General features: G+C 40.8%; 2 protein-coding genes across 2 annotated transcripts in view; both read right to left on the bottom strand.

The window, feature by feature from the left end:
* Positions 1 to 15,130, bottom strand: part of LOC125630818 (macrophage mannose receptor 1-like) — a 56,696-nt gene extending 41,566 nt beyond the window's left edge. Inside the window, 6 exon segments of the mRNA XM_075124751.1 lie at positions 1,302 to 1,448; positions 3,002 to 3,115; positions 4,037 to 4,201; positions 6,447 to 6,620; positions 7,564 to 7,965; positions 15,070 to 15,130. Coding sequence (XP_074980852.1) covers positions 1,302 to 1,448; positions 3,002 to 3,115; positions 4,037 to 4,201; positions 6,447 to 6,620; positions 7,564 to 7,965; positions 15,070 to 15,130 — 1,063 coding nt within the window.
* Positions 15,131 to 19,185: 4,055 nt separating this feature from the next.
* Positions 19,186 to 25,581, bottom strand: part of LOC125630820 (macrophage mannose receptor 1-like) — an 87,334-nt gene continuing 80,938 nt past the window's right edge. The window contains 3 exon segments of the mRNA XM_048836946.2: positions 19,186 to 20,346; positions 21,349 to 21,390; positions 25,124 to 25,291. Coding sequence (XP_048692903.2) covers positions 20,120 to 20,346; positions 21,349 to 21,390; positions 25,124 to 25,291 — 437 coding nt within the window. The 3' untranslated portion in view covers positions 19,186 to 20,119.

The following is a 25,581-nucleotide window of genomic DNA, read 5'->3' as shown; positions in this document are numbered from 1 at the left end:
CCCCCCCATAGATTTGAATGTATCTTGTCCCCTTATTGGTCCTTTTGGTCAGGTGCCAGCCATGTTACCTGAGCTTCTTAACGCTTTACGGGTAAAAGGATATTGTGCCTCTGGCCAGGAAGGATTTTATAGTACTGTATACAGGAAGGTTGTTACCCTTCCCTTTGTATTTATGACAGTTCTCAATAAATAATTTGTCGGAGACAGGATAGCTGTCTTTCTTTTCTCAGAAAAGTGGTGCTGCAGTAAATCTTTCCCTTTGCCAGTTACAGGATCTAATACCTAGGGACAAATTCCATTTGACTTTATCAGGAGGTGATATGAGCCTATACTGCAGTCTTTACAGGGCTTCCAGTGATCATGCTGCTGCTTGCTAAGGCCCAGATCCAGTGACCACTCAAGTCAAGGGGAATCATTCTTGGAAGGCCAGAACACATTGTAGCAGGTGCTAAACATCCTGAACTCCTATTGGGTTTATGCGGGGAAGCACAATCCATTTTATTTCTTTGTGAAGTTAAATTATGTCAGGATGTCCATGGCTTAGATCAGGGGTGACCAACCTGTGGCTCCTGAGTCACATGCGGCTCCTTGTATAGGCACCAACTCCAGGGCTGGAGCTACAGGCGCCAACTTTCCAATGTGCCGGGGGGTGCTCACTGCTCAACTCCTGGCTCTGCCACAGGCCCTTCCCCCACTCCACCCCTTGCCGCCCCCTCCCCTGAGCCTGCAGTGCCCTCGCTACTCCCCCCTTTCCCTCCCCCGGAGCCACCTGCATGCCACAAATCAGCTGATCGGGAGTTGCGGGGAGGGCGGGGAAGGTGCCGGTGGGAGGGAGGTGCTGGGAGCGGAGGTTGGGGGGAGCTGATGAGGGGCTGCTGACGTATTACTGTGTCTCTTTGGCAATGTACGTTGGTAAATTCTGGCTTCTGCTCAGGTTGGCCACCCCTGGCTTAGATGGTAACCTCTGTTTTTATAAATAAAAATAAAATAAAAATAAATCATTTAAATTTAGGTGTGCACTGAGTTCTAGAAAAGTTGCCAAAGTTTAGACAACCTACTTTAGATTGATTAAATAATGGTATACTTCCTAGAGTGTCTAAAACAGGGAAATGGGTAGAATGGTTTGTTCTGTGCAACCAGCAAAATAGAACATATGCGATTTTTAAAAAGAATTACTCTTGGATGAAGCAAGTTTGTCATTTCATATAAATAAAAATGCATTTCTGTGACAGATCTCTGCAGACCAAATCCATACAATTTAAATAAAAAGCTTTTACTATAATTTTTATTGACTGACCTACCTGAAGGAAGAGAGAAAGAATCCAAAGTGGAGTTTTTCCTTTTACAAATATAGCCAATTTTCTGATTACATTCACGGTTTTCCCATTTAGCACCTCCTCTAGGATTTAGTACTGAACACATTTTCTCAGGTTCCAGAGAAGGGTTTCCTTCAAGAAATGAATTCAAAACCAGTGAATTTCCTTGTAGGCAGTGCAAATCCTCATGTTTTTTTGTACCTTTTCCCATATAGATTATGGACTCAGCATTTCACTGGTATTATTATTTTTATACTGTAGCTAAAGAAATGTGTTAAAATAGCTCTTTACTGGTCAATGTTCCCTTAAACATGTATGATAAAATATGAATTCCATAACATCTGATGTAATATTCAACTGGGGTCAGTTCATACTGATATTACTGCTTAACAGTCAACTTAATGAGACAAATTCTGCCCTCATGTTCTCTCATGAAATCTGAGGACACAATCTGGCCCAATATTTTTGTGCACTGCATATTCTCCTATTGATTCTTGTGCATAATTCTGGCTCATGCTAGGAATTATATATGTATGTATTGAAAGAAGAATATACCCCAGTGTTTGAATAATCAGACACTAACAATACAGAGAAATTGTATGCATTTAGGGGAAACATTCATATTCCTTTTATAAATTCTATTTACTGTTTAGAAAGTAAAAGAAGATAAGTGGAAAATCATATTTTCTAAAATTATTGGAAATAAGAGAATTTTATTACTGACCTATATGACCCATTGTCAAGGGAATGCAGAAACAACCTGGGTGAAGGCTGTATGAGGCCAAGGCACAATGCCCCCTTGAATCAACGAGGTGGGGCATGAAGTTTGATGGGACCAGCAGGGAATAGTCAAACCCTGGAGTCCTGGGGAAGATATAGGCAGGCCAGACTACTCTGGAGCCTTCCTCCAATCATGGTGTCAGGAAAGGTAGGTAGCCATACACTCCAACTCTAAAGGAACTTTAAGACTTGGTGAGGCTTGGGAAAAGAAAATCAAATATATTTGCTCAGGAAGCAAATATAATGTTGAATAAAATTGGGGTTTGTGAGGCAGCTGAGATCATAACAAGAGTTTTGAATTTGAGCCACATCATTGTTACTATGACGACAGTAGAGATTACTTCAGGGCTAGAATGTAAATGCACGGGAACTCACATGGTCAAAGACTCTTTAGGATAAAAACGAGAAGAAAGTCTCAAAAATAAGGAGGAAAAACTCTGAGAGACTAAAACCCACTGCCACTGAGAGCTGACACATTGAGATGTTGTCAAATGGAAATGATGAAGTTTAAGGGGCACAAAGAGAATGTTAGATGTCTTAATTGGCTCAACATTACCTCTAAATACATTCCTTATGCAGCCCAGCTGTTACCCAGACAGAGGCTATATAGGATTTTATTGCATTTTACTTTTGATATAGGATTTTCTCTTACTTTTCTAATGAACTTGGTTTCCTTAAGATGATGATTTCTGGTTTTTTTTTTATTTTCAGATTACACATTAAAAGCATAACTCCACTGTCAGATCTTTAAAGTGGAGCTCAGCTCCAACTATGATCTATTCATATGGCTCTCATTACAAATGTTATATTTATATGTGGGAAAAGTACAAAATTGTAACTGATATCCATTCAACATTCTAGCTGCAGATTTTCATCCTTAAAACCATTCTAAAAATTACCCCTACCTAGAGCCCAGTTTAAATATCTGAAAGGACTGCCACCACTCCATTGCCATCCATAGTTGAAATTCAGACTGTTAAGCCCAATCCAGAGAGCCGATCTCATCCTATCAATCAAATCTAAAGAACCAAAAGAAATGAAAATACATCATCATACATTTGTTGTAAAATACTTTACAGCCACAATGTTTTGAAGAAGCTAATAGTTGTCTGCTTAGTGGTTTCCAAAAGTCAACATGCTTTTTGTGTTGACTCATAGTAAATATGCTAAATTGTTATTAAAATATACTATTTAAAATTGAGCATTAATTGCAATTTAGTTATTGGTCATCTATGAGATGAGGATGACAAAAATACAAGTACCTTATTATTTGATCTGAATTTGACGCCATTCACCATAACATTTAGTGTTTGCAATAAGCTTTGGCAAAGAAAGGCATTAAGTGCTGCAAATTATATTTTTATTGCTAAATTCACTCTAAGTTTTGATGCAAAATCATTCAAAGGCTTCATTCAAAAAGAGCCGATATTTATGTGCACAATATTTATGTGAGCTGCTGACAGGGTTAATCCAGTCAGGTGCTTTATATGAAAGGAAATTCCCGGAATGTTGTATGTATTGGAATTGCTATATGAGGAACAGCTGAATTTCCAGTACTGTAAGCTTATAAATGGCAATATCTAGTGTAATATGAACAAAATAGCTCTTCCTTCAGTGTTATCATATCAAGGACATTTCCTGAACTTCCTGAATTTTCTTTGAGGTTGATCCAACTCCCAACTAAATCAATGGGAATCCTTGAATTTACTGTAAAGGGAATTGAATCAGATACTTTCTAAGCCATTTGAATGGTAATTCCACATCTTGTTTCAAAAACATAACTTTCTGTGTTTAGGTTTTTTTCCTACACGTTAGCACATATTGCTAATATTCAATACGCTTATTAATTACAATACGTGATTAAACCACTAAAAAGTTAGTGATCCAATCCAACACAGAAAAATAACTCGTTTTCACTCAGAATTGCTTTGGTAATTCACCTCTCAGATACATTTGCTGATGTATCTCTGTGATACTTAATAATTCTGCATTCTGTTGCTGACAGCTTTTCCACACTTGGCGCCATGTAAGAGCTGATTGGAAGTTTATCTGGTAGTGGATGCCTGTAAAAGGGTCTGTAGTCCAAAATCTGTGAGTTTCATTATCTGCATGAGAGAAGTGGGATGCAATGTTGCCATTTATTATGACTAATGCATATAAAATGAATGATAAAATTTAACTGTGAGTGTACTTGTAAAGTCGCGCTGTTCCAACAGAGAAAACAGAATCCTCTCTTTAAAAGTGGGAGTCTGTTATTTTGCTCCATGGATTAAATCCTGACCCCACTGAAGTCAATGGGATGAGCCACTGATTTCAACAGGGCCAAGATTTCACCTGATATATTCAGTTTCATAGCTCAAATGTGACAATCTCCCAAAGAAAGAAATACAATGGTGCAAATCCTGCTCCTTCCTCCATGGCACTATACAGCCCTAGTCATAATAGATTTAACATGGTTCCACAACAAGGAGTAGAGAATAGATGAGAATTTGGGGTTCATGCCCACAGTATCTACACTCTCATACATGATAAAGCACAACTCTTGAGTGGCTCCCTGTGCATTCCCATGCTGCCATATTTGGGAGGTGGGGTCAGGCAGGCCAAGGAAGGATTAGAGTTGACCCAACAGCCATTGCACCCTCAGGAAGGAGTTACTGGTTTTTAGTTTTATGGCCAAATTCAGCACTATGATGTTCATTGGCTGGTTAAGGCAAATTCACAGCTGCTTTGCATCACAGGAGTGGCACAAAACAGTCAGAGCAAACTGGGGAATCTGGTCTTTGACTTTCTCTCTCATTCTGAAAAAGCAAGGAAATTAACAGCAAATGATGACATTGATGCAATATTAAGGTTGAGATTGTATTTGCATTATGTTCTACAAATTCATAGTTCATCTTCCTAGTGTGACCTTCTCTCTAACCTCAGTATCCATTTTATGTATCCATTTTAATAGGGTCACAGAGTCATAGAGTTTAAGGCCAGAAGGGACCACGAGATCATCTAGTCTAACCTCCTGTAAATCACAGGCTGCCGCCACCACCAACACCCAGTACCAGCACACTAAGCACAATAACTGAAATAAAATCAAAGTATTACAACCCACAGGAGACTAGACTGCTATGTGCTACAGGCAGAGACTACGATGGACCGAGATGCACCAGTGCTGGAGGCCTGTGCAATGGCAGGAAATGATTAAGTGAGCTACACCAGATAATCCTGGCAAGTGACCTGCACCCACATGCTGTGAAGAAAGGTGAAAAAATCCAAGGTCACTGCCAATCTGACCTTGGGAAAATTCCTTCCTGACCCTACATATGGCTCTCAACTGAGTATGTGGCTTTCCAGGACGATTGTAATGGCCTCATTCTACAACCCTTACTCATGTTGGCCCAGATTCTGTGTCCCATTCCATTCTCTTTGTGCCACGCAGGAGACTGCTGACATCTCCCAAGGGGATATACATCTAGCATAGCCAGCTCCTATGTCTAGGGTGCCCAGATAGCAAGTGTGAAAAATCAGGACAGAGGATGGGGAGAAATAGGCACCAATATAAGACAAAGCCCCAAATATCAGGACAGTCTCTATAAAATCAGGACATCTGGTCACCCAACCTGCAACTCCAACACAGCAGGCCTGCCAAAGATGGAGAGGTGATATACTACTGCTATCCATAGCTGGCAGTGAGGGAAATAGCCCCTGAGGCAACGGAGGCCTGGGCTACACTGGGGCAGGGGTTCGAACTAAGATACTCAACTTCCGCTATGCTATTCGCGTATCTGAAGTCGAAGTATCTTAGTTTGAGTTACCTTGCTGTCCTCATGGTGGCGAGTGAACCGCGGCGGCTCCCCCGTCAACTCTGCTTACTCCTCCTGCCGAGGTGGAGTATAGGTGTCGATTCGGGAATCGATTTATCGCGTCTAGACAAGACGCAATAAATCAATCCCCGATAGATCAATCACTACCTGCCGAGCCAGTGGGTAGTGAAGACATACCCTGATAGTGGCTGCCTGATACACTGGTGGTTTTATGCTGACTACAGTAGAATTTAGAGTTGCCTAGAGATGCTGCTCAAAACTCTGCAGTTGATAACAGTCCCCAATTAACCAGAGTTCTTTTTCTATAATTATAGATGCACACAGGTAATATTTTATATGACTACCTTGTATTGCACTAGATTTTACATTAGTGCCCTGTAAGAAATGTTATAGGGTGGAGGTAGAGGATGATGCAAAATAAATCAGTTCAAGTTTTGTCTTGTGAACATGACACTGTCAGTGACATTTCAACAGTGTTGTTCTGTTTCCTAAATATTGTGCTATTATATATTCTAAATCAACATTCAGAACTTACATTTTAATGGGCAAAATCCATACAATTGGTCTGTGTCAAAGTCTGCAGTTGTTCCACACCAGAGCAAGCCATCTGACCTGGCAGCATCTGTACACTCAGCATACCATTTACCACTCAGCTTGAAAGGGAATACGCAGGGTGCCCCATTGGCATTTCCTAGCCATGTAAACAAATCTGAGGATACAAAATGATAGAAGTCAGTATAGAAATAGTAATAAAAATAAGGAAGCTTGATTGCCCAACTCTCTAATCCTCTGTATCACATGTGGGAGGGCCACTGCATGCATGGTCACTGATGGCCCACTGTTACTCTCAGAGCAGCATAAGACAGTCCAGGAAACACTGTGTGACTTATACATTTGTTCAGTAAAAAGAAAAAGAGGACTTGTGGCACCTTAGAGACTAACACATTTATTTGAGCATGAGCTTTCATGAGCTACGGTTCACTTCAACGTATGCATCCTGGCAGCTGGAAACTGAACCTTCAGAACTCATGCTCATGAGCTGGTGGAAGCACCTACTTATTTTCACTAAATTCATATTAAGATTAGTTTCTTTGAACTGAAAAAATTGTGTTCCTCATATACCTTCATTTTTAATAATCGTACATTTTAAAGTAAATATCTTTTCAGTTCACCCTTAAAAGGACTTTTCATCTTCTAAAGTCACTTAAAGCATTTGGAGGAACTGTACACAGAATTGATTTTCTTTTCTGATATTAATGGGCCATCAATGTTGAAGTGTGAAGTAAGCAGAGATAAATTTGTGCCTCTCATCCAGTAACTACAAAGCAATTTACTAGCACGTATACTGCAGCTGAATAGACTAACAGAGTTACACTTAATAATTAAAAATAATCTAATTCCATTTTTGCTTTACAGACAACACATTTTTCCTTCATGGTGCTGAACAAATCATATCATGGTTATGATTCGTGTGTAAAGTGAAGAGTGTATTTGCAGGATTGGGATGTATAAACCACCAGTCATGCTCTACCATAGTCTCATAGGAGAACTGAGTGTGGCTGATTATACGATCAGATGAATATAAATCAAATTACTCTGACACATAAATAAATTAGTTCAGAACAATGAAAAGATTAATTTTCAGACTTTACCTTCATAGCCCTGAGAGCACAAATCATCTGTGGTTCCATAGATCTTCCACTTACTCCTCACATCTGATTCCTTCTGCAGCATAAGATTTCCTTTTTCTCTGCTGCCAGAGTTAAAAAACAAATCTTCTCCTTGGATTGCAAGAAGGGTTTCATTTCTGCATTCCCAGTGTTGGAGTTCACTTGTCTTGTTACAGGGATACAGAGTGATTATCACCTGGTCTTTCTTTGAAGGCACTCCCAAGCATGGCCTCAATGCTACACTCATAAGCTGGTGATCAGAGACCCACCTGAATTTTTGTGACTCAGTATCCTGGTTGCAAGTGGCAGTTGTGATGGAGCTAGAACTGTGAGCCTGTACACAGCGCTTGAGGTCTTTATTATATATTAAAAATATTTCATTATCTGCAAAACAAAATGAGAATAATTAATGTGTTTGGGTGGAGAGAGGCTGAGGGGAAAACCATAAGCATATGTGGGGGTGTTGCTTTATTGAATCAAGAGTGGGCCTTTTACTCATGGCAAGTGATTGTGGGTTCAAGTCCACTTATAGTCACAGAGGCAGTATCTTCAGGAGCCTGAGTAGGAAAGGGAAAAAAAATATCAGGTGTGACTTGTGCATACACAACACGAAGAGCCAATCAAGCAAAGAAGAAATGTAACAATTTATATTATACCACATTTTAACAAAGCAATAATTATAATGGAACTTTCTTTTTTCCTTTAACTTTGTCCCGAAAAAAACACTTCTTCCAAGAAGCTTTTCTGGATGCACTAAATCATGCCTCAATAATAACTATGTGGGTGACACCAGACAATCACTGCGCTCTCGAATGAACTCACACAGGAAAATGATAAAAGACAAAAATACCCTATCACCTGTGGGTGAACACTTCTCACAAAACGATCACACTATATCTTACCTAGCAGGCCTCATCCTGAAAGGAAACCTGCACAACATTTTCAAAAAAAGTGTCTGGGAGCTTAAATTCATAACTCTGCTAGACAGTAAAAATCATGGGCTGAACAGACACACGGCATTTATTGCTTATTACAAAAATCTGTAACCCACTAACCCTCTCTTTTTGTCCCATGACTGCAGAGGTGTTAACAGGCCACTCTGCCTTGAATGGTCCCTTACAATATGTGCTAATTGCTTAGGCTAGCTAAACAATCTGTTCCACCTTGCATTTTGCTGTGACACTGGGAGCACCTTTCCCAGACCTGAAGAAGAGCTCTGTGTGGCTTGAAAGCTTGTCTCTCTCTCACCAGCAGCAGTGGGTCCAATTAAAGCTTGTCTCTCTAATGTCCTGGAGCTGACATGGCTACAACTACACTGCATACAAAAATAATAGCTTGTTATCCAATTTCCTATGTCCTTTCATTAGTGCAGTTACAGCAAGAGTCTAATATAACTTATACAATCAGATGATAGGCAAATTCCAACTACAGCAACGAAACACACAATGTGGAAGTATGGTTAAGAAACATTACAATTCACATAAATAGGTAAGGCTAGAACTGGCATTTCCTCTATAGAAAGAGCTGTGTTCCATCTCCCTAAGCCTTCTAGCTCTGGAGCTTACACAAGTGTTGAAGGAGCTTGTGTGTGGCATTGTATACAAATTATTCAATGAGCTAATTTTTATATTTGTAAATAATTTGCATATAACCATAAATCTCATTTTATGGTCAGCACACCCTGCTCCAAGCTATGTCAAGGATAAGACACGGGGCAGGACATAGTGTTAGGTCATCTGGAGTAGATAGGAGATTCGGGTATCTGGGTGTTCTTTGGGTGTAAACAGAGTGCTGTTGGGTGACGGCTGGGTGTTCGGGTTTTGGAGTGGGAGGGTAGCTAAGTTGTTACTTGAGGGCTATGGTTGCTCGGTGGTGGGTAAGGGGAGTTCTTTCCAGATGGTTGAGTCTGGCTGGAGGAGCCTGCGGACAGTTCTGAGCTGCCTCACATGCTGCCACCACCTGCTCCCGCTGGCTGTTCCTTCCCTGCTCAGCTCCAACAAGGGGAATTCAGCAACAGAAGAGGCAGAGCGGCTGCCACAGAAGCCCCTTTGTGACAAGGCAGAACAATTACCCCCAAACCACAACCCAGCTGAGGAGGATCCATCCGAACTCTCAGAATGAGTGACAAGGCTGCCAAGAGCCTGAGCATCAGCTGAGGAAGCCTTTTTCTCATTTATTTGTTTTCATTGTGTATTCCTGTGTGGTCAGTACCAGGGGCCTCTTAGCTTCCACTGAGAAGAATGAAGTAAGACGGCAAATTGTTTTTAAATAGCTAAAACAAAACAAAAAACTAATGATGGGGCGGGAGTAAGGGGGTCAATTGCCTGAATCACCCGTATAGATGAGAGGTGTATCTTGTTATCTTAACTTTTCTAAATCAAATGAATATACTGAATACACCTTTATGGAATTTTTAAATAAAAATAACCTCTTTTAGATGTATAATGGACCCTGGCCCTTTCAGCCCTACCTCTGATCAGTGATTTTAAACAAGTCCATTGCCCACAAGTCCATGCTGCAGTTGTAGTGTGACAACAGAATTTCTTATAGAACAGAACTCTATAGACAACTATTGTTACCAAACATTCTATTAAGTATAGTTAAAACTGAAGAGGAATTATGCTACATGATCACTAAATATTTCAAATGTGTGTGTCCAAAATTAGGGTTCTAAATCCACATTTAGGCATCTAAATGGAATTAGTCTCATTTTCAGAGCTCCAGAACACACACAGCTCCCAGTGATTTCCACTCCTGAGGGCTAGATTGTGTTTTAACATCACAGCTCTGTGGTGAAGAATGTTGAAGAAACCACAGAGCAGGATCTGGAAAACTCCGAGTAATCAAGGTCTGTGAAGAAAGATGGTCTTTTGACTAAGGTACTGGACTAGGATCAGGAGATATGGGGTCAATTGCCCACCATTTTCCTGTGTGACATTGAACAAGTCATTTAATCTCTCTGTGCCTCAGTTTTCCAGCTTTACAATGGGAATAATAATAAATCATTTTCTTCTACTCTGTCTGTCATAAATATAAAGGGAAGGGTAAACCCCTTTGAAATCCCTCCTGGCCAGGGGAAAGCTCCTCTCACCTGTAAAGGGTTAAGAAGCTAAAGGTAACCTCGCTGGCACCTGACCAAAATGACCAATGAGGAGACAAGATACTTTCAAAAGCTGGGAGGAGGGAGAGAAACAAAGGGTCTGTGTGTCTGTCTATATGCTGTTCTCTGCCGGGGATAGACCAGGAATGGAGTCTTAGAACTTTTAGTAAGTAATCTAGCTAGGTATGTGTTAGATTATGATTTCTTTAAATGGCTGAGAAAAGAATTGTGCTGAATAGAATAACTATTTCTGTCTGTGTATCTTTTTTGTAACTTAAGGTTTTGCCTAGAGGGGTTCTCTATGTTTTTGAATCTAATTACCCTGTAAGATATCTCCCATCCTGTTTTTACAGGGGGGATTTCTTTATTTCTATTTACTTCTATTTTTATTAAAAGTCTTCTTGTAAGAAACTGAATGCTTTTTCATTGTTCTCAGATCAAGGGTTTGGGTCTGTGGTCACCTATGCAAATTGGTGAGGCTTTTTATCCAACATTTCCCAGGAAAGGGGGGGGGGTGCAAGTGTTGGGAGGATTGTTCATTGTTCTTAAGATCCAAGGGTCTGGGTCTGTAGTCACCTAGGCAAATTGGTGAGGCTTTTTACCAAACCTTGTCCAGGAAGTGGGGTGCAAGGTTTTGGAAAGTATTTTGGGGGGAAAGACGCGTCCAAACAGCTCTTCCCCAGTAACCAGTATTAGTTTGGTGGTGGTAGCGGCCAATCCAAGGACGACGGGTGGAATATTTTGTACCTTGGGGAAGTTTTGACCTAAGCTGGTAAAGATAAGCTTAGGAGGTTTTTCATGCAGGTCCCCACATCTGTACCCTAGAGTTCAGAGTGGGGGAGGAACCTTGGCACTGTCAGTTTTGTGTATTTAGATGGTAAGCTTCAAATTGACAGAAACCATTTCTTACTATGTGTTTATAAAGTGCTTAGCATAGTGGCCCCAATGCTAGTTAGGGCCTTGAGGTGCTACTTAGTACTAATAATAAGGTATAATAAGAATAGTCTTTCTCCACTAGTCTGTGGAGAAAGAGGTGGTTAGGGACTATTTAGAAAAGCTGGACGTGCACAAGTCCATGGGGCCGGACGAGTTGCATCCGAGAGTGCTAAAGGAATTGGCGGCTGTGATTGCAGAGCCATTGGCCATTATCTTTGAAAACTTGTGGCGAACGGGGGAAGTCCCGGATGACTGGAAAAAGGCTAATGTCGTGCCCATCTTTAAAAAAGGGAAGAAGGAGGATCCTGGGAACTACAGGCCAGTCAGCCTCACCTCAGTCCCCGGAAAAATCATGGAGCAGGTCCTCAAAGAATCAATCCTGAAGCACTTACATGAGAGGAAAGTGATCAGGAACAGTCAGCATGGATTCACCAAGGGAAGGTCATGCCTGACTAATCTAATCGCCTTCTATGATGAGATTACTGGTTCTGTGGATGAAGGGAAAGCAGTGGATGTATTGTTTCTTGACTTTAGCAAAGCTTTTGACATGGTCTCCCACAGTATTCTTGTCAGCAAGTTAAAGAAGTATGGGCTGGATGAATGCACTATAAGGTGGGTAGAAAGTTGGCTAGATTGTCGGGCTCAACGGGTAGTGATCAATGGCTCCATGTCTAGTTGGCAGCCGGTGTCAAGTGGAGTGCCCCAGGGGTCGGTCCTGGGGCCAGTTTTGTTCAATATCTTCATAAATGATCTGGAGGATGGTGTGGATTGCACTCTCAGCAAATTTGCGGATGATACTAAACTGGGAGGAGTGGTAGATACGCTGGAGGGCAGGGATAGGATACAGAGGGACCTAGACAAATTGGAGGATTGGGCCAAAAGAAATCTGATGAGGTTCAATAAGGATAAGTGCAGGGTCCTGCACTTAGGACGGAAGAACCCAATGCATAGCTACAGACTAGGGACCGAATGGCTAGGCAGCAGTTCTGCGGAAAAGGACCTAGGGGTGACAGTGGATGAGAAGCTGGATATGAGTCAGCAGTGTGCCCTTGTTGCCAAGAAGGCCAATGGCATTTTGGGATGTATAAGTAGGGGCATAGCGAGCAGATCGAGGGATGTGATCGTTCCCCTCAATTCGACATTGGTGAGGCCTCATCTGGAGTACTGTGTCCAGTTTTGGGCCCCACACTACAAGAAGGATGTGGATAAATTGGAGAGAGTCCAGCGAAGGGCAACAAAAATGATTAGGGGTCTGGAACACATGACTTATGAGGAGAGGCTGAGGGAACTGGGATTGTTTAGTCTGCAGAAGAGAAGAATGAGGGGGGATTTGATAGCTGCTTTCAACTACCTGAGAGGTGGTTCCAGAGAGGATGGTTCTAGACTATTCTCAGTGGTAGAAGAGGACAGGACAAGGAGTAATGGTCTCAAGTTGCAGTGGGGGAGCTTTAGGTTGGATATTAGGAAAAAATTTTTCACTAAGAGGGTGGTGAAACACTGGAATGCGTTACCTAAGGAGGTGGTAGAATCTCCTTCTGTCAAGGTTCCTCCCCCACTCTGAACTCTAGGGTGCAGATGTGGGGACCTGCATGAAAAACCTCCTAAGCTTATCTTTACCAGCTTAGGTCAAAACTTCCCCAAGGTACAAAATATTACACCCGTTATCCTTGGAATGGCCGCTACCACCACCAAACTAATACTGGTTACTGGGGAAGAGCTGTTTGGACGCGTCCTTCCCCCCAAAATACCTCCCAAAACCTTGCACCCCACTTCCTGGACAAGGTTTGGTAAAAAGCCTCACCAATTTGCCTAGGTGACTACAGACCCAGACCCAGACCCTTGGATCTTAAGGGCAATGAACAATCCTCCCAACACTTGCACCCCCCCTTTCCTGGGAAATGTTGGATAAAAAGCCTCACCAATTTGCATAGGTGACCACAGACCCAAACCCTTGGATCTGAGAACAATGAAAAAGCATTCAGTTTTTACAAGAAGACTTTTAATAAAAAATAGAAGTAAATAGAAATAAAGAAATCCCCCCTGTAAAATCAGGATGGTAGATATCTTACAGGGTAATTAGATTCAAAAACATAGAGAACCCCTCTAGGCAAAACCTTAAGTTACAAAAAAGATGCACAGACAGAAATAGTTATTCTATTCAGCACAATTCTTTCCTCAGCCATTTAAAGAAATCATAATCTAACACATACCTAGCTAGATTACTTACTAAAAGTTCTAAGACTCCATTCCTGTTCTGTCCCTGCAAAGACCAGCATACCGACAGACACAGGCCCTTTGTTTCTCTCCCTCCTCCCAGCTTTTGAAAGTATCTTGTCTCCTCATTGGTCATTTTGGTCAGGTGCCAGCGAGGTTACCTTTAGCTTCTTAACCCTTTACAGTGAGAGGAGCTTTCCCCTGGCCAGGAGGGATTTCAAAGGGGTTTACCCTTCCCTTTATATTTATGACACCTTCCTTAGAAGTTTTTAAGGTCAGGCTTGACAAAGCCCTGGCTGGGATGATTTAATTGGGGATTGGTCCTGCTTTTGAGCCAGGGGTTGGACTAGATGACCTCTTGAGGTCCCTTCCAACCCTGATATTCTATGATTCTATGATTAGTTCCTCTTGGGATACCAGTGAAATTCACACTTCAGCTGCAGCTTTGCAACCCTTTTAAATCGACTCTGGTGGGTGATGGTGAAAGCCAGGCTCTATCCTCATTTAAGCCACGCTTTTGGGTGGCTATGGCATCTGGCAGTGCTAATAAGGAGCAGTAGCTCTACTTAGAAGTTATATTGTGTCCAATCCCTGCGCAGGGGTCCACTGAAGGATAGGGGAAGGCTGCTTGCACCCTTTCTTCATCCCCAGTCCATCAATGCAGGGCCAACCATGATCTGGCCCGAAAGTTCTTATTCAGAGTTAAATATGCACATACAACCTTAACTCTGCCCCGTGTCAATGCCCACAACCAGTTTCTGCCTATATCTTTGATACGTTCTTACACGCAAGCTTATATATTTCTAACAACAGCCACATAGCCCCACTTTAACGTTCAATTATTTATTTGCAAGTCATATCTTTTCTTTTACAAGCTCATCTAAAGTGGAAGAAGGTACACATCCAATACATTTTATTCTTTTATATAGATATGTGTTGCTGATTAAATCAGATCCTACAGGAAACTTCAAGATCATACCTGAGTGTGTCTGCCTCTGCTGTTACTTCTGCTCCCCTGTTAGGCCTGGACCCTGCTGCTTCCGTAAATATTTACCTTCTTCTGAGACGGATCCAACACATCTGGATAAGCATCTCTAGCCCATTTCTTTAAACCACTCAAATTAGGATTAATAATAAATTCAAAATAAACAGACTGGACCAGAGTGTCAAAGGAAAAGCACAAGAAGGGGAAGCACTTTCATATCCTCTCTTATCGCGGAGACAAAACAAGGACTTACCCAGTAGTTGCAAAGCACTATGAATAATAGTGAGAAAAACCAGCAACATGGAGAGAGTCATCACAAATGTTTAACTCCTTTCCACCAAGAGATGCGTTGTAATTAGTTGCTGTCAATAAAATCCTTCTCAGACAAGCTAGGTGGCAGGTCCTCCTCAGTTTCAAAAGGCTGATAGATCAGGGGAAAGCTCTGGGCTCTAAATAAGGAAATATCCTGTCACATGTGGCTTTTTAAAATAACTCAAATTCACAGTGTAAACTTTGCTCCTAAGAACAAAGTTTCCTTCCAGAGAAATGCAGGCAATAAAGTAATGTCAGATCAATACTGTTTTTCTGGACATATCTTAGTTTTACAGATGAATCAGTTGTTGGACTGTCAGGTCAATCAACTCTCTGGTGAAGATATCGGGGAGCAAACAGAATAAAAGAGCAAAGCTGTTCCCTTTCCTTAAAAAATGAACATTAATTCTCAAAAACATACTTAGAAAGCCAGTGGTGGAGCAGAGAATAGAAAACAGGTCTTCTGACTCCTAGGCCTTGTCATTACTTTAAAAATATATATATTTTACCTCAAGGTAATTAACATGCATCAGATATATTAAAATGAAGACAAGGCACTTTAGTTGTATCATGAAGTAAGCTAAGCCAGGTCAGCACGATACATCTGCCTGGGGTTGACCTTGCATAGTTTATCTCACGGCAAAACAAAAATGCCTATTCTTCCCTGTGTTTTTATCTCAGGATAGCTCATGTACGTTAGTTTCCTTGAGGTAAAAAATACACCTTTTTTAGCAGAGAAGGCAAGTCATCAGGGCTGCGCCGTCATGTACCCTATCCCCTAGACCATGCTGCAATTGAATAATTAGGAATTTAGAATCTTGTAGACCAAAATCCTGAATGTCAAAATGTTTGGAAATAACTAAAGTTCTAACACTAACATTACAGCTGGCCTTCATCTTAGTTTGTTCTCCATTTGCCAGAGAAAGCCTCCTTTTGAAAAAGAGACTAAGGCTCCTAGGTACTTCTGAAAGTTTCACCCCACGTGCTGTCTTGATTCACCACAAACTCCACAAAGCTGACCTTCCACCACCAGACCTGCTACCTGGTTTACATTGTGCAAGCCAAGAGTAAACTTACACAGTATGTTTAACATTTCTTCCAGCATGAAATGAGGAAGGCAGGGGTGGGGGAGATGAAGAGGGGAAATAGCATGCATTATTTTATATTTTTTGTGAATTAGTTCTCACAATTAGAGATTGCACTGTTTGAAAAATATGTAAAAGACAAAAGGCATTCAGCTAGCTAGAGAGTGAAGGCATCACATCTACCAATGAGGACACACTTTGGTGAAGGGAAAGTTGTACTGGATCCTGGCAATCAGTGGTGACACACCTAATCAGGACATAATGGATCTGTCTACATGCTAGAAGAGTTGTGACTCAACAATTAATCTACATAGTTATAATTCCTCATGTACAAGGTAACTTGAGAAGCGGTAACTTGAATTAAAGGTGGATAGGTATCTGTAGGTATTTGTGTGCTCATGAATTAAAATCCAAAATCAGATTTACCAATGCAGCAATAATGAAATGGAGAGGTCCAAGTGCAAGAATTAGACAAATAATTGGTTAGAGAAACTTTGAACCATATTCCATCAACATTTAAATGCTTTGAGAAATCAGGTCAACTTAGCTGGAATTCTGTTTCAGAAGAATATTGCATTATAACATTTTCAGAATGAAACATTTCAATTATTTCAAACTAACGTCATTCAAAATGTTTTCTGTTTTGTATGATACATTATTAATATATCTTATCATACAAAATAATAAACAAAAGTATGAATCAAAATGAAATGTTTCAATTGACCTGACTACTTTGTGGAGAATTTCACAATGTGGTGTTGGGGGGAGAAAGGGGTGGTTCCAGTTTAGAAAAAAGCCAGTTTTTGAAATCTCAAAATTCTTTGCAAAATGGGCCTTCCATCCTCCACACAGCTTTATTAGACAAGCTGTCTGATATAACAGCTCAACATAAACTCAAGAGGGAAGGAAAATCCTTAAGGAGCCTGGCAAAATGGGAGGCATTGGGTAAGCTGCTGAATTCTAAAGAAATGCTGATAAACAAAATAGCTACGGAGGTTAAGATTTTGCCTGTTGCTTGTCTGACTACCAACAAGTTCACTCCAGGCCAGCTTCAGACTGCTTCACTACGCCCCTTTTTACAACAGCAGGGCAGCTAAGCAGGAAGTTGCCTCCACACTGTCACAAACTAAGAGGACTATCATATGGCTGAAGAGAGAGAACAGCAATAGACTCACTGATTTCAGCCACAAACAGAGCTGATTTCTTAAAGGGTCCCCTTTCAAATTAAATTATCAGAAAATGCATTCTTTGCTCAAAGAATAAGTGGTGTAACATACACTGGGGGTATGAGGGGGGGATACACTGTGTTGTTCATACTCAACAAATAAGTTGAATTCCCACATTAAGGGCAAATGAGCTTTAACCATGAAGACAACCTCGTTAAAATATTTTGAATTTCAAATTATTTTGAGGGGTAGACAATTTATTTTTCTAAAAATTTTAAAAATGTTCATGAAATTTTCAACCAATTCCATTATGAAGTCAGTTCTTGCAAGATGCGCTGCAAGGGAAAGCATAATTTCACTTGAGATCAAAAAGCATTTTGTAGACCTCTGGGTCTGAAATGAAGCTACGTCCACCTCAGAACTAGCTTACAAGTACATGACTATGACAAAAGGAATGGGTTTGAGGCCAGAAACCAAGGAGTAATGAGGGTCCCTCCTACTCTAAGTCTTACAGAGATGTCTCATGTTATGAACTTTACGATGTGAACTTCCAATATTTGTTTTCTATTGTCTATTGGAAGCAATTTTATCATTATTGATAAAATGAGCGACAGAGGATGGATCACTTGATGATGACCTGTTCTGTTCATTCCCTCTGGGGCACCTGGCACTGGCCACTGTCGGAAGACAGGATACTGGGCTAGCTGGACCTTTGGTCTGACCCAGTAGGGCCGTTCTTATTGGTTTTGATAGGAAACAGATGGCACAGTATTTCTAGTTCCTGTTTCTACTAGTCTTGCTAACAGGTCTCTGTATTCTAAACTTACATAAGAACTTAAAAGTGCTGCTTCCTTTTTCTCTATTTCTGGTGTAAGTTACTGTTTCTTCATTGTGGGACATTAAACTACTTGTGTGTTTGTGAGCACCTTTGTCTTTGTTTTGTTCATGTATCTGGATCAAAACTTCTCTAGGCAAACCTCCTTTAAACAAGAGGAAGGGGATTCAAACCCTGGTGACGTGAGGATCTGGCCTTTGACTTTGCCTGCCATAGAAAATCCAGATTAAAAATCATGTTCTTTTTCACCTCAAAAACATAACGACCAATTTTTGAAATGCAGAAACCTGTCTTTACCTATTTAGCATGAGGGTTACCTTAGGTACCTACCACCATGTCACCCAGGTGCCACCACAAAAGAAAATAAAACACACCCTTTCACCCGGTCCTTAAAGAGACAGAAACTGACTCTGCCCTAAGCCCCCTCCCCAGCCACCAAACAATGAAGGACCCTAACTAAAATGTCATTATTTGGAAAAAGCCAAATAAAGGTGTATCGTGTACCATGTTTTAAAAGTAGCTAGACATTGGCTCAGAGGGTTTGCATAGAAAAGGAGTTCTAGAGCAGGGGCTCTGCTTTGAGGAGGGTTCGGTTTCGCAGGTTTTTCTCCTCAGAACACTTGATATCCCGCTCTCTCTTGTTCCTTGGACACAGGTCTTTCTGCAATCTGGCACAGATGTGCTAAGATTTACAGAAAGGTAAGAGAGTCCAGTATGGCTGTCAGGTGGAATGCTACCAAGAAATGTTGGTATGTCATACTGGTCCAGAGCATCTCAATTCAAGCATTGTTACAGTTTCCAAAGAAAGTCATGGAATGAATGAAATGAATATGAATGAATGAATGAATGAAATGAACATTATGAATGTGCATAATGAAATGCACAACCCAAGTCAAACTGAAATAAAAATGGGCACAGACAGCTTTATTTTGCATCTGCCCTACTGTTTATTTCTCTTTTTAGACAGGCATATGTTGTAGATACTTTATTGTTCCCCCACAGTTTCAGCCAATCCATTTCACAAGTTAATGCTTCATTTGATCAGCATCTCTGCATGCTAAGCTCATCATTGCTTATCTAAGTAACAGATCATTTTGTTTACATATTTAATGTTGTTAATTTGAAGCTGATACAAAAACATTCATAGTCATAGAATCTTATAAAAATGTAAGCCTGTAGCAAAATAAACAGCCCTATTTATTTTACAAAACTGAAACTGAACGTATGAATGAGGGAAAACCATTTACATTTGACTTTCACCTATTCATATATTGTGAGAAAAATATTTTAATCCACACATGACATACATTTGATTAGCTTACAGAAATCGTATTACAAAGTCACAAGCTAAGATTATAATACTGAACTAATAAAGTGGGTAAAACAATTTGTGTGAAAGTAAGATTATTGTGATCTATTTTATATATCTAATTTATATATATAAATTAATATAAAATTATATATATCAAAGTTATCTTGACTGAAATAACACTACAGTCTTTTAAAGGTTGAACTGATGTATAGTCTAAACAGCTGGATCTCTCGAGTGACATTTATAGGATACCTGCTTTGCTGAGAGAATTCTCACTATTCAGCGGTCTTGACACTCTTTATGGGTAATGGTGATGCAAGACTCTAAAAACCAAAGATGCCTGCGTGTTAATTCACACAGCTATGTGTTTCATTTTAATTTTCTTCAGTTGTCTATTTGCCATACTTGTTAGTTAGTCACACTGTATATGTTCAAAAGTCTTCCTCCTGTGAAATTGTTCGAGGACTTTTTCAAAATTACAAAAGGGATAATTTCCTCAGCTAGTAGGTATACAAAATATGTGGAGCTCAAAACATTCCAGTTACATAATTTTTTCCTCAAAATCAGACATGCGATTCAGTTATTTTATCACACTAGATGACAGTGTGTTCATTTTGCTCTTTCTTGTCCACAGAATCCTTTGGGTCACTCACTTCAGTTACAGTATCTCTGTGTTCTATTAGCACATTATTGAAGCCGGCATCTGTTTGTAGTTTATTTTGTCTTTTTTTCCTGAATAAGAAATAGGTTGTGAGGCCCACTCCAACTAGAATAAGGACCAGAATAATTAGAATCCAAATTGTGCTGTGGGCAGGTGCTTCTGAAAATAAATGCAAAATAATTACTAGAGAGACAATTGTTATTATAGATATTAGGCAGTAGACTAGAGAAAAAACATTGGCTTGAGTCTCTTCTCACTCACACTGATGTAAATCAGGAATCAATTCTTTCTGAAGTACCTCAACCATCCTATACCCCCTGTGCATTGTTTGGGCAGCAAAAAAGGGCCAGAAAGCTAGTTCAACCAGTCTATGATTTCCCCAGCCTAGAATTTCCTCAGCCTACCATATTTTGTCTAAGTCAATCCCGTCCTGGCTCTGAGCATGGAGAAAATGGCTGAGACAAAGAGGAAACAGTCAGTGTGCCAATGCACTTCAGCTATCCTGAGACGCCACAACAGCCCCATGGGGTCATAGGTAGCTCTCAGTCATGCTAGGGATGAACTTAAAGTCACCTTCTTCTCCCACCCCCTTGGGCCCACCTACAGTCCTATGTTGAGTGTAGCTCTGAGAGCGCGGAGCATTCGGTCTAATCAATTTACACCTGTGAGGCCTCCACATAGGGGCATATTGGGGAGGAGAGAGGGCAGGCTGAGGGGCAGAGCACATGGCACTTTCCAGGATCCCCAGGCTGTGCCACAGTCCTTATAGGTGCCTATAACCTAAGGGAAATCTGGGGGTCATTTAGCCCCTGGCTGGCCAGGATCAGGGGAGCAGAAAGGCAGTATTTTATGTTTGAATATATTTTCAGTTTGCAGAGGTATTTTTTTGACTGTAAAGAAGTGACACCATGGAAAGAAGAATATGGAAAAAGAATAACCCTTACCCCACGTGCTGCCCCGCCCCCCCCCCCCCAACGTTATTCAAAACTCACTTCCACTTAAGGAGGGAGAGAGTCCTGCCTTTAAGCATGAACAAGATATATGAATATTTTAGGACACTGAAATGCATTTTATGGTAATTATGTCAGAAAACACAATAAATAACAGTTATGAACTTATGTGGATTTATCTTTGAAGTTATTTGTGAGAAAAGAGTCCTACCTTTGTTAGTTATTAGATTCTCACTTGGTTGAGCTTCAATCACATGCAAAAACAAAAACAACCCCACATTTAGTCAAACTCTGCAAACATCTGCATTTTACCCTTAAAATTGTATATGCAGTAAAGCACACACTGTACAATTATTGCTTTCATCATACCGCTTTATACATTTATTGTAGATGCATTTGCTAAATGAAACTGAAAAAGATGAAAAATCTGATACCCACTTTAACTTGACATTCATTGTAGCAGAACCCAAACACTTTAGTGATAAAAGTGTTTTACTGTACTTGCTTCTTGATTACTAATCAAATACACCCAAGCACAGTGAGACCCTAGCATGTGAGTAGTCTCATTGATTTCAGTGGCATTACTCACATGCTCACAGTTAAACATTGTTTCTATGAACACAGGTATTTGCAATTGTCATTCTGCCAAAAAGTTTTGGGAATTACTTAAAACATGTGAAGCACCAGTCATGTTTTATAGCTGATTTAACGCTAATCCACAAAGAATGGCCAGAGTCTCCCACCCCTGCTGTTCTAACCACTTTCCCTGTTGTACCTCTCAGGCAGTGCAAAGATACCAGATCTGGCCACAGCTTCCTAGCTGAGAATTCTCCCTGTGGGAGGGGTCTGCTGATGCAAAGACTCCAGAGCTGGAGATATATATTAGGCTCCTATACCAACTGCCCACTCAGCCCTGGCATAGCTGGTTACCTGATGGCCCCAAATCTCTTGCACTGAAGAGATCTCAGTACAGGAGAGAATCTGGCCTAGCATGTTCGAATCATGAAAAATGCCCTGATTTTCTGTACTGTACAAAGCCTATTCAAGACATAGTAGATTTTAGTTTAACATGCTCCAGTATTTGCAGCTCATAAATTTTGCATCTACAGGGTTCAGTTCTCAAACACTTGATTTATACCAGCTCAGTTGCTTTATGCTATTTCTCTGTGCTGTACACAGAGGGTGCTGTCTGCCAGGCTGTTAAATTAACACCACTTACCAATACTTAGATGGCAACTGGATGATTATGAACTCAAGTGCAGATTTCAAATATGGGCAGTGGGATTTCACTGCTATTAAAGGGCAGACTACATCTTTCAGACACAGCCCTGAGCAGGAGGCAATACAGACCTGCACATCTCCAACAGGAGCACCCTGAAACATCATCCTGGAGAGAGGCATAATGTCTTCCAGTGCATATAGGAGAGCAGAGGGAATGTGCCTACTATACCACCATGTGATGTGATCACAGCCATGCTCCCTTTCTGTCTCAGTTGTGGCTGGGCCCTGTTTCGGGGAACAAAAGGGTGGGAAGGCTCCTTGCACGTTCACCCAACATTGTGCTTCCACATAGGGGCTGGTGACAATCAGTCCCACAAGTACTAACCAGGTGTCAGCACTGACTTAGTACTTTCCAATATATTTGGCAACAAAACATAAGCCTTTATTGGTCTATAATGTTATGAACTCGTGATATAAGCAGGGAGTTGGACTAGATGACCTCCTAAGGTCCTTTCCAACCCAAAGATATTCTATGATTCTATGATTCTATATTGTAGGAGAGTTGTCTCAAATCAGGCACTCACTCATCTGGAAGGCCCTAATGCTACCGCTTGCATGAAAAGCTGATTTCTGGGGCAATTGCACCCTCTTAGGAGAAGAGACTAATAATAGGTTCTCACAAAATTTAGAACTTATACCAATCTGTGTGGGTTGCAAAATTGGACAGGAAATCTTGCTTTTGGATCATATTTCTAGTACTTGCTGTTTGAGTTGAGTCAGAAATACCACAAGAGTAGCATAGCTCATGATATTTTGATATATCTGCTTCCTGACAAAGGCAGATGGTGCTGAGTTGCACAGAAATAAGATAAATGCTAACCAAAACATTTTTTCTAGTTTTTAAAAGGTTTCTGTTTGAGTTCTGGATGAAGATCCAGTTTAGCGATTGCTTAACCGGAATTGGCCTTCCTCCCTGCCACTGGAACACAGTACATCATGTATCTTCACGTGGCAAGAGGAAGAAAAGAAAATCATTTAAACGCAGTTCTTGTTCTCCGAAGGTAAAAAATATTAAAGAAGGTTGGAAAAGGAAAGAAAAAAACCACATAAATGTTTAAAGAATTTTCAAATTAAGTAACAACCTGAGTTATTACTTGAACATTCTTTGGTCTATGCTCACAGAGTGAAACTATGTGGGAAAGTCTGAAACTGTATGAAGTACCTCATGGAGGGTACCCAAATCTTGATATTACTTATGTATCTATGCAGCAGTCACTGATACTAGGTAATAAATAAGATATCGGAACATCTACAGCAGTAGGTGGAAGGAAAGCCTGTAAGAAAAGCCAGTGAAGTTACATGCAGTTAGTTTTGGATAAGCCATATGAGGCATACATTAAATTTGCACAAGAATTGGGGAGGAATACTCAACTGGCCCATTAAACTTTGTAAAACTTAGAATATTTTTTTAAGACTCATACACATTTTGTTACTTGCTCTTTCTTAAGTTTTGCTTTCCCTCCCATTTATCACCTCAGCATGTTAGAGCAAATAGTACTCTTGCACTCTTAAGTATCATAAAATCATAGAATATCAGGGTTGGAAGGGACCTCAGGAGGTCATCTAGTCCAACCCCCTGCTCAAAGCAGGACCAATCCCCAACTAAATCATCCCAGCCAGGGCTTTGTCAAGCCTGACCTTAAAAATATCTAAGGAAGGAGATTCCACCACCTTCCTAGGTAACGCATTCCAGTGTTTCACCACCCCTCCTAGTGAAAAAGTTTTTCCTAATATCCAACCTAAACCTCCCCCACTGCAACTTGAGACCATTACTCCTTGTTCTGTCATCAGCTACCACTGAGAACAGTCTAGAGCCATCCTCTTTGGAACCCCCTTTCAGGTAGTTGAAAGCAGCTATCAAATCCCCCCTCATTCTTCTCTTCCACAGACTAAACAATCCCAGTTCCCTCAGCCTCTCCTCATAAGTCATGTGTTCCAGTCCCTTAATCATTTTTGTTGCCCTCTGCTGGACTTTCCGATTTTTCCACATCCTTCTTGTAGTGGGGGGCCCACAACTGGACACAGTACTCCAGATGAGGCCTCACCAATGTTGACTAGAGGGGAACGATCACGTCCCTCGATCTGCTGGCAATGCCCCTACGAATACATCCCAAAATGCCATTGGTCTTCTTGGCAACAAGGGCACACTGTTGACTCATATCCAGCTTCTTGTCCACTGTAACCCCTAGGTCCTTTTCTGCAGAACTGCTGCTGAGCCATTCGGTCCCTAGTCTGTAGCGGTGCATGGGATTCTTCTGTCCTAAGTGCAGAACTCTGCGTTTGTCCTTGTTGAACCTCATGAGATTTCTTTTGGCCCAATCCTCTAATTTGTCTAGGGCCCTCTGTATCCTATCCCTACCCTCCAGCGTATTTATCTCTCCTCCCAGTTTAGTGTCAAGTATGGACAGAGTCACATAGAATGAGTTGAGGTTTTTGATATTTGAATGTGAAATGCAGAAAAACTGGCTCTAGATTATATTTGCACATGATATTTGTGAATAGGGCCTTTAATCTATGGTATTTACCTTATGTGAATATTCAGACATTTTTGGCTTTGTGTTGTAAACACAAACAGCAAAGAGAAATGTGGACACACTGTATTTCACACAGCACAAACAGAATGTATTTTGTAGTATATGTACGGTGGCATTACTACTAAAATAAAACCATCAGCATCAAGTCATATGATTTAACATATCACTTACTCTTTGGTTTCTTACAAATGGACCCCTTTTGGGAAGAGCAGGGAATGGTATTCCAGTACCCAGAGGACGTAGACATTTCCACACAGTACTCAAACTGATTACTTGAAGGCTGTCCTTTATTCCAGTTGACAAAATCTACCGCAGTTTTGTCTAGCCATAACCACAACCCTAATGACAAAATGCATTAAAAGAGTAGAGATAACTCACTACAGACAGGTTTCAGAGGAACTGCCGTGTTAGTCTGTATTCGCAAAAAGAAAAGGAGTACTTGTGGCACCTTAGAGACTAACCAATTTATTTGAGCATGAGCTTTCGTGAGCTACAGCTCACTTCATCAGATGTATACCGTGGAAACTGCAGCAGACTTTATATACACACAGAGAATATGAAACAATACCTCCTCCCACCCCACTGTCCTGCTGGTAATAGCTTATCTAAAGTGATCAACAGGTGGGCCA

Source organism: Caretta caretta, chromosome 2, assembly GCF_965140235.1.
Source record: "Caretta caretta isolate rCarCar2 chromosome 2, rCarCar1.hap1, whole genome shotgun sequence".
Classification (NCBI taxonomy): Eukaryota; Metazoa; Chordata; order Testudines; family Cheloniidae; genus Caretta; species Caretta caretta.
This window is presented reverse-complemented; position numbering and strand designations above follow the sequence as displayed.